The sequence below is a fragment of the Acanthisitta chloris genome, unplaced genomic scaffold, assembly GCF_000695815.1.
Source record: "Acanthisitta chloris isolate BGI_N310 unplaced genomic scaffold, ASM69581v1 scaffold1047, whole genome shotgun sequence".
Lineage (NCBI taxonomy): Eukaryota > Metazoa > Chordata > Aves > Passeriformes > Acanthisittidae > Acanthisitta > Acanthisitta chloris.
The window spans coordinates 29,658-39,577 of NW_008684092.1; the positions used below are offsets into that span (position 1 = coordinate 29,658).

Genomic DNA, 9,920 nt, shown 5'->3' on the forward strand with positions numbered 1-9,920 from the left:
CTCTGTGAAGCAATTCAAACTTCATGCTCAGATTGACTTCCAGGGTTGCTCAGTAGTAAGGTCTTAAACTACTGCCTTGATTTTTATTTCAAAGTGGTTCTGACCTGAAAGAAAAACAATGTTAATTTGAAGATCTTGTATAAAAGTACAATTCAGAATGTGTAAGACCAGATTATCCCAGGTACCCCAGTCATCTCCTCCACTGACACATTGACAAGCTCCTGCTGATGGATTCTGTACTCATTCAGACTATGTTGAAACATATTATTAAAATGCCATTTATTTATTAAACTCTGCAGTTAAAAAGGTGAGAGCTGAGGCTACTCCTGAAGAAGAGCACAAATCTGTACCTTCTGATATGACTAATAATTTGGAAAAAGGACTTGAAAGAATTTCCAGAGCAGTGAATCCTGTTCAAGGATCTACAGTTAATTGTCTTTTAAGATGCCCCCAGTTCTTGGCTGAGAATTTATTAAAATGACACATGTATTTGTAACCCTCTGATGAGAACCTGATTAAATTTTTTGCCTCACTTGTTGGACATCCCAGTGATGTTCCTTCTAATAAGTGTCTATTGCATTTGTCATTAATTCCAACATTTACTGTCCCATTAGTTTGGTAAGAACATTTGCTCTGATTTAGAATGTGCTTTTTGTGTCAATAGCAGAAGGGATGGTGTCCCTTTTTGGGGGTTGTTTTCTCCCCTTATATCACATGAACGTTCATTACCAATTAGTCTCTCTGCTGTTGGAAGTAGGTATTCATCTAAAAGATAACAGCATGACTGAGTGTGCTTCTTAGGTTGTTTTATCTTTGGTGACCAGTCATTTGCACTATAAATGAGCTGCTCTGTAGAGCCAGGGAGAAAATCACATTCTTTTTCCTAAAAGCTCAGGTGATGAGCCTTGTAGAGTCTTTCTGGTTCTTCACAAAGTCCTTGCAGAGTCAGTCTGTTTGAAAAAATCAGTGATATTTGCACTTTTAGCCCTTTAACTATTGCAGTGCTCTTTGAATTTGTCTAATTTCCTTCTAGCTCTATAGAATACTTTTTAAAGTGAACATGTTTTGAAGAGAGGACTTGGCTGAGTTTCAGCCTCTTACAGTCTAACTGAATCAGGCACCTGTTGTATGACACAAAATTTCTGGTTTATAGCAGTTGGCAAACTGCAGGAATTGCTGTTCTGCTGCTGAGAAGCCTCTTGGGAAGCAAAGGAATGCTCCTTCACTATTGTCACTGGGATGTGTCACACTCAGACCATGGGGACATTTCATCACACACAAGTGTCACACATGGGGCTTTAAATGCCTAAAGCCAGCAGAAGCCTCATGTCTTAAAGTTGGTCTCTTTTTCTTCTGTATTACCTGTTGCTTTAATTTTCCAAAACTGTTGGAGCAAGTCCAGAGGAGGCCATGAAGCTGATCAGAGGACTGGAGCACCTTCCCTATGCAGACAGGCTGAGGGAGTTGGGGCTGTTCAGCCTGGAGAAGACAAGTTTCTGTGGAGACCTCAGAGCAACCTGCCAGGATCTGAAGGAGCTCCAGGGAAGCTGCAGAGGGACTCTTGGTTGGGAACTGCAGTGACAGGACAAGGAGTAATGGGGAGAAATTGAAAGAGGAAAATATAGATGAGATATCAGGAAGAAGTTTTCCCTGTGAGGGTGGTGAGACACTGGCACAGGTTGAGGCTGTGGATGCCCCAACCCTGGCAGTGTTCAAAGGGGTTTGGGACTGGATGATCTCTAAGCTCCATTCCAACCTCTTAACATACTTTGACAGATAATGTCTGTCCTGGTCATCCTTGGCCTCCTAACTTCTTGAAGGGCATGTAAAAGTAAACAGGCAAGGAAAATCTTCCTGGAAACCTTCCTGTGTTGCAGCTAAGGAACTGCTGTTTCTGTACCAGTGGATAGAGAACAGCTGAGTTCAGTGATTTCCTCCTGTGTGGAGTTTAAAATATGAAAAGCTTCCCTACTATGCCTTAAAGAGTCAGGGATCTGGGCTTTTAATCCAAACATGTCTGCAACAGAAAGTGAAGTCAGAAACTTCAATTCATTGGTAAGCTGATATTCTCAGAGCAGGGGGAATGTTACAAGTAAAAACAGAGGTGCCCTGCAGGTGAATTACTTTGAGGCTGAGGACCTGGAGATGTCAGCTGGCAGGACACCAGACAGGTGTTTGTCAGCAATCCCCCTGGCCTGAGCTGAGGATATTCCTCCTGCCATGAGATGGCATTTGGACCAACATTTCTCCACCTGACACCCACATATAACAGAATGCTGTGCTGCATCACAGTGTGGGACATCTGCTGCTGAACACAAGCAGACTGTGCAGCACATGGTTTTGTCTGAGCTAAGCTCTTAAGGGAATTCAGGTGTGGAGGATGAGATCCTTCCTTTGGGCACAAAAGGGTCACAGGTCTTCCATCCAGACTTGTCAAATGAACACCTGTGGATCTGAGACTGGAGGAACACTTAACTCCATCATTTCTCCAATTGCTATTTCACACAGGATTGAATCCCTAGAGCAAGGACTGTATATTGCACAGCTTTGTAGACTGATGGAATTCTTACATCTGCATTTAACTACAAGAGCTGCATAAATAAAAATGTCAGGTGTGTAGCAAAACAACATAGAAGAGCACTTTCTCTCAATACATGTACATTTTTCAGAGAGACTGTCCCTGTCTAACTTTTCTGATTTCAAAGTGCTTATAAGAGTTAAAAGTTTCTACTCCCATCCTTTATTTTCCTAATGACCTAATTTCATTAACTCTACAGCATTGCTGGAGAAAGAAATCTCAGTGAGCATTAGGTCTTCTCAAAACACAGTAAGGCTTAAAGCTCAGGAAGTGATTTGTGTATCCTATTAATTTTCTTAATTGTAAACAAAGCCTCGGTGTCTTGTGCAGTAACCATGTTTCAAGCACCATGTGGCTCATTAAAGCCCTAACATTTGAACCCCTACGTTAAGGTGAGGAACAATTAATCTGAGCTGTGCTGCTTCTCCCAGGCTCTGTGCCCACTAGAAGGCACCATCTGCTAGAGAGTTGTAATCGTGAGGACAAGGGAAGAGCTTCATTAAATAATTCCATGTGAACACCTCCAGGAAAACTGCAGACTCAGGTGTAACGTTAGAGAGAGGCTGGACAGTGTCTCTGGCTGTGGTTTTCACAGCAAAACCATGGAATCAACATTATTTTCTCTTGGAAGGCAGTGTCAAATGCACTTACAGTATGAAGGACTGAATTCCATCAGCTTTCAAGTTTGGAGGAAGAACCACTAGTGACTTCAGCACTTCCTCAGGGTTTGGAAGTCAGATGGGTTATGTGCCTTACCAATTTCCATAGCATCTCTAGCAAACCAATTCCCTGTGCCTCAGCCATCCAAGAATGGGAAACAACTGTACTTTACTGGGAGTGCTGAGGGAGTGTCTGGAGGAGGACAGGTAACACAATTACAATTTGCACAAATGTTTCCTGCCAGCAATAGACTGGGAGAACTGTAAGATGAAGTCCAAGTAATTTCTCTGTCCCACAGCAGGCAGCAGTGCAGGCAGCAGTACTTGCCTGGATCTGAGAGACCTGGTTCAGCTTGGGGAAAGGAAGGTTTCAAAACTCACTCTGCAGTGTCATTGTTCAGTGTGTCTCTGGCCTGTAACCAGCTTCACTTAGTGCCAGATCAGATGGTATTAGCTGAAGAGCTGTGTGTGCAGTCTTATTTACCATACATCATCTTTAGGGCAGAGATTAAATGAAAAAATCCTCTTAAGGAGATCATAATTCTGGATCATTCATCAGTGGGCCTAAATGTTTCAAAGCATGTATTTATTAGGACACTGCTCCTCTGTACTGAGAAAGTAATGTTCCTGCTATAAAGACAGGAATAAAGACACCAGAAGAGATGAAACAGCAGTTTCAAATGCATTTGTGTTGCCCAGGGTAAAGCTCACAGGGCACACAGCTCCTGTGACCTTCAACTCTTTTCTGGGTTCTCAGGTCTTAGCTCCAGCATTCTAAACCAACACTGCTGTTAAAGACTGGCTGTGAAATCTATGGCTGAAGACTTGCATGGGATCACCCATAATTCCTGTCATAGAGAAAAACCTGGTTCTATTTGCTGTTCCTCATGCAGATCTTTCGTGAAAGAGCATCTACACTTCATAGTCACCTGGAGACAGTTTGGAAGCAATGGCTTCTCCCTCAGAAACAGCTGAAATGGAGCTCTGAGTCAGAGGGAAGGAGAAGAAGGGGTTGAAGAGGATGGTAGTAATGGAAATCTGGACTAGGTGGAGGTGAGAGCAGTAAAAATCAGTGAAGTGTTAAATATATGAGGGGAAACTATCCCTACCAAAAAACTATTAGATCTTTCCAATGACTGGAAAAATCCAGGTTCTTCTGGAAGCTGAAATCATCTCCCAGGAAGTTATTCCGACACAATGAACTTCAGGAAAGCAGAGCTACTACTGCTGCACAGAGCAGTGCAGGCAAATTCAGGAATGTCCATTTCTGCCACAGGAGGAACAAGGGCAGATAAGAATTCAGAGCTGTACAAACTATATATAATAGTTGTATAGACTACTGTATATACTAAATGATCCTCTGCTTTAATAGGCTTTCCTATGGTTCAGCCTATGTTCTAATTATCTACTAAAATCCAGATCTGACAGGGAATTAATTATGCTTAACCTTTCATTATACAGCACACCTGTAATTCTAGACTATTCTACAAGCAGCAGCTGTGCTGAAGTCTTTCTGTAACTCAGAACTCAGTACTATCTCACACTTAATGACACATTTATGCTAGATTGTGCTTTAATGTACATGACCTGATTTTTTGTTACCACATAACAGTTTATTAGAGTTTTCAGTGACATTACAAAGAGCCCAAGGTTGGTGTTACAAGGGATATCGATACATTTCTTAAGTTCACAAAATTCCCCTGTTATTATGAGCTTCTATTACGATTCCCCCTCAGTTTGGAAAAATGACCTGTCATATTGCCCTCACAGCACTCAGGTGCTAATTTGGTGGCACTCAAAGAGCAGTTTCAAGTGTGGTCCACAGGCAACTGCTAAATGCCACTGCTGCACACTGAAATCTGTGTCTGAAGCTGGAGGAGCCTTGCAGTGATTGTCAGGAATAGCTGACAAAGGTCATTTTTCTTCACAAGTGACACAGTACAGAATAAATACACTTCTCATTGCCAAAATACTCTAATGTAATCCATCAAACTCCAGGCCCATAAATGTGGATGTGATTAGAAAAGCAAAAACACTTTTCTAAACCAGGTATTTTGAAGAGGTGCAGCTAGTTGTTATTCCAAGAGAAGCAAAGCTTTAAAAAGCTAACTGGATTCTCTCCCTTTTTGTTCCTCAAGGTATCACTCCTTAGCAAACTGCTTTCTCCAGTGAGCCTGTGATTTAAACTTGAAGCCACATACAGACACTCTCACAATCCCATCCCTTTCTGTCCAGTATCACCACTTCAATCACAACTCCTGTTCCAAGGTGATGCCAAAGGACACATGGACAGTTTCAGAGTGTTAAAAAACTTAAATCCCATAGCAAGATTGTTCATAGTTAGTAGTTCCTTGTCTGCACAGATGTCACATGTTTGGGTGGTAGTGGCTGCTCAGCTGTGTACAGATGTCTCCTGTTAAATCTGTTTCTGGTTTCTGTTCCAGGAACACACAGCTCAGGTGATACCAGGAGTAGGAGAGATGATTTTGATGTCGTCTCATGTTTCCAAACTCACCTTATTACATGGATGAAAAAAAACAACACAATCCTCAACTAGTTGAGTGCCTGTTGCTTAGAGCTAAGACTAATGCTAAGTTTCAATCTTGTGCTTCACTCCACGAAGTTACATAGGACAAGGCAAGATTTCCATTTGCTGGGAGTCACTAAATGCTGAGCTATCAAACATGGAACGTCTAGAAAAGTACAGGAAAGAGGAAAAAAGTGACTTCACAAAAAAATACACCCAATAGTTGAGATCCGTAAGATCTGTGTTTTAATAACACATCCAATTGATCCTCATAACAAGAATTCCAAAAGTGAAATTACAGTACACAAATCAAAATATAAACTACCTTAGCCCTAACTATACAATGTACATTAGGAATGCAAGCTCTGGAACAATATAAAAATGCTTTTACACACAAGAGTTGCAAAAAGCCATTCTGTAATTCCAAGGATTTGTAGAAAAAAGAAAGAGTTGTCTTCCAGGATTCATCTTGAGTTATTGGCAACCTGTTGGGGAAAAGCAATAAGGGAATAATTATGGAGAATTAAGAGAATCATGTTCATCAGAAATGGGCATTTGTCGGGTTCAGGCAATGTGAGGGTAATGAAGTCCATAATACCTTGTCTTTTTGTCCAAGTATCACAAAAACTAGGAACTTTAACAAGCAAGAACATATCTGTTTCAAACTATTTGGGCTGCATGGAATGCTGGACATGACCTCAGAATTTCAAGCCTAAGAGAGCCTGAGACATGTCTTTCTTTGTCACTTCTTATAAGAAAGTTAATCTAACCCATTACATGTAGCATTTTATTTGCCAGTTGCCTTCTATGGATTAAAAGCTCAATCTCTACACAAACTGAAGTGAAATCTCAGTGCTCATACACTATAATTAAGCACCAACCCCCTCCTTGTTTATGATGTAACAGTTTGGGCACTTGCACTGCCCCATGTCCTGAAATTTAGCAATTGACCTTGCTGTGTGTGGTGCTGCCTCATCACCTGAATTTATCTACATGTTTTTGGACTAGACTTTGAGCTGCTGCTTGCCAAGAGGATGAAACATCTACTTCTCCAGTGTTTCTGTGTAATATAGAGACTAGGTGTCAATCAAGAAATTAATAGTAAGATACCACATTTACCTGCCTCTAAGCAGCAGTGCCCTAGGACACACCTTGCCTCATCCTGAGTGCTCTCTTACACTGCCAGGACCTGCTGATTGCTTGTGTGAGTCACTACTCCCTGCAAGCTCCTAACTTACACACAGCAGGAACTGACAGCTGATGGACAGTAACTCCTCTCCAGCCTCTGTGCACAGCAGCAAGGCCACAGTATTCAGCAGCTTGGTGGCAGCTGACGTGTGCAGGATGCAGCAGAAGATGAAGAGAAGCAGCACACTCACACCAGTTTTCCAGCTATGGAATTGCAGCTGGTGTTAGTAAAGTACATGAGATTATGGTCCTGTTCAGAACACTCAAATATGGTAAGAGAAAGAAGAGAACAGCTTGGTTCGTTGCTGACAATTTTTCATCTCTCTTCTCCTGCTGCAAAGACAGTTGTTATTGCAGATCTCACTCAGAGTACCAGGGGATGAACACAAATACTGCACTGCCTCAAAACTAGACAAGATGAAAATTACTCTCCTCCCTGACTGATGAGGAAAACAGCCTTAGTGAAGCTAATAGGAACCTGCTGAGGAGAACTCCTTAAGGTTTCTTGTGTTATAATATGATACACAATTATATTCTAGAATCACAGAATCATTTAGGTTGGAAAAGACCTCCAGGATCAAGTCCAACCTGTGACCAATCACCACCTCATCAGCGAGATCAGAGCACTACGTGCCACATCCAGTTGTTCCTTGGACACCTCCAGGGATGGTGACTCCAACCCCTTCTTGGACACTCCCTTTCAAAGCCTAACAACCCTTTCCATGGAAAAATTCTTCCTTATATACAACCTGAACCTCCCCTGGCACAGCCTGAGGTGTTTCCTCTTGTCCTGTCCCTTGTTCCCTGGGAGCAGAGACTGATCCCCACCTGGCAACACCTCCTGGCAGAGAGTTGAGAACAATGAGGTCCCCCCTGAGCCTCCTTTTCTCCAGGCTGAGCCCCCCCAGCTCCCTCAGCTGCTCCCAGCTCCATTCCCATCTCTGGATATGCCAGAGAATTCTCTCTAGGATTCTGTTCTGCAGATTCCAGACCACCTCACAAACCCAAGGAAAAAGTTCCATCTACATTAAAACCAGTCATTTCAAGTGACCTGAGGGTTTGTTTCTAGGCCAAGAAGCAACTGGCTCACTTTAACTCTTGTTGGGAGCAGGAGTCTTGTTCTCGCCCTCCAGTTCCTCCACCCCTGCCTGTGTCATGAGGTCTGCGATGTTCTTCTCTAGGTCATCGATGCGACAGCTCATGTCATCAAGTTCCATGGAGTCAAGGAATATGGCAGCATTCCAGGCATGCCTGGGTTTCATGGAATGATTTGGGATGAAGAGACATTAAAGCACATCCAGTTCCACCCCCTGCCATGGGCAAGGACACCTTCCACTAACTCAGGTTGCTCCAAGCCCCATCCAACCTCACCTGAACACTTCTAGGGATGGAGCAGCCACAGCTTCTCTGGGCAACCTGTGCCAGTGCCTCAGCACCCTCACAGGGAAAAATTTCTTCCTAATATGTCATCTAACCCTGCACTCTGTCAGTGGGAAGACATTCCCCCTTGTCCTGGCACTCAAGGCCCTTGGAAATAGTCTCCATCTTTCCTCTAGGCACTGGAAGGTGCAACTATGTCACTCCAAAACCTTCTCTTCTCTGGGCTGAACAATCCCAACTCTCTCAGCCTTTTCTCACAGCAGAGCTGCTCCATCCCTCTAATCATCTTGGTGGTCTCCTCTCGACTCACTCCAACAGCTCCATGTCCTTCCTGTGCTGGGAACCCCAAAGCACTCCAGGTGGATCCTGGTGGGTTGGTTGAGGTTTGCTCAAACTCTTAAGGTCACTTTAAATTTATCTTAAAAATCCCACTGGCAAATATACATCATAATACTTATTGTATAGCATCTATTTGAGTTTAAAAAGGATATTTCTTCCGATTATCTGGTCAGACATGGTTTGAAACTTGTCCTGCATTTGCTGGAGCAATGTCTGCACCTAAAGGGAAAAAAGAAACGTTTTGTTTTCATTAGAGGCTGTTACAGTATCTAATCTCAGGTAATGAGGTAAGTACAATGTTGTCTCATTGCTGAGCACAAACCCTACAGGATAATTACATTTTAAGTGCCATTTTTACATATCTACTTGTACACAGTGGAGAACTGAGGCTCACAGTAAATATCAACCATGTTAACAGTTGGACCTGATGATCTTAAAGGTTTCTTCCAACCTTGCTGGCTCTGTCTGTAAGACCTAGAAAATGCCTGTATTTCACAACCAGGACTAAACCCACCACAGCAGGTCCAGAGTCCTGTTAATGACATGGAGGCATTTTTCCTGGTGTCACAGACTGTTCTGGGTTGGAAAGATCTTAAAGCTCATCTTGCCATAAGCAGGGACACCTTCCACTTGCCCAGGCTGCTCCAAGCCCCAGCCAACCTGTCAGCAAAGAGCCTTTCCCTGCTCTCTCCCAATCCCTGAGCCTTCACCACATCCCATCCAGGCACACACCACCATTTAGAACAACACCTGGGACAAAAATGCCAAGGCACAGCCCCAGCCCAACCACCCCACACACCAGGCAGATACCAGTCATAAATCTTACACCTCTGGGGCGCACACAGGTATGAGCAGGGCCCAGGGAGGCATCAACAGGACCCTAGAAAGTATCACCAGGGCCCAGGGAAGCATCACTAGGATCCCAGGCAGGTATCACTGGACCCCAGGCAGGTATCACTGGACCCAGAGAGGCACCGCCCGGGAGGCACCGCCGAATCCAGGGAGGCACCGCTGGAACCGTGGGAGGTATCGCCGAAAAGACACCTTCGGGCCCGAAAACGTATCACCGAACCCGGGGAGGCATCACCGAGCCCTGGGAGGCCCCTCCAGAGCGGCTCCCCCGCACACAGGGAGGCACCGCCGGGACCCCAAGAGGTATCACCGGGCCCCGATCGGCATCGACGGGCAGGTTCCCCCAGACCCGGGGAGGCACCGCCGGGCACTCCCCTCGCCCCACTCATCGCGGCCT

At 44.1% G+C, this 9,920-nt stretch overlaps 1 protein-coding gene across 1 annotated transcript; it reads right to left on the reverse strand.

Annotated features, from left to right (window-relative positions):
* Positions 1-5,980: 5,980 nt before the first annotated feature.
* On the reverse strand, positions 5,981-9,912 carry HSBP1 (heat shock factor binding protein 1). The gene is given in 4 exon segments (XM_009079159.1): positions 5,981-6,249; positions 8,043-8,162; positions 8,824-8,994; positions 9,609-9,912. Coding segments are annotated over 3 exon segments (594 nt in total). The 3' UTR covers positions 5,981-6,249; position 8,043.
* Between the last annotated feature and the right edge of the window lie 8 nt (positions 9,913-9,920).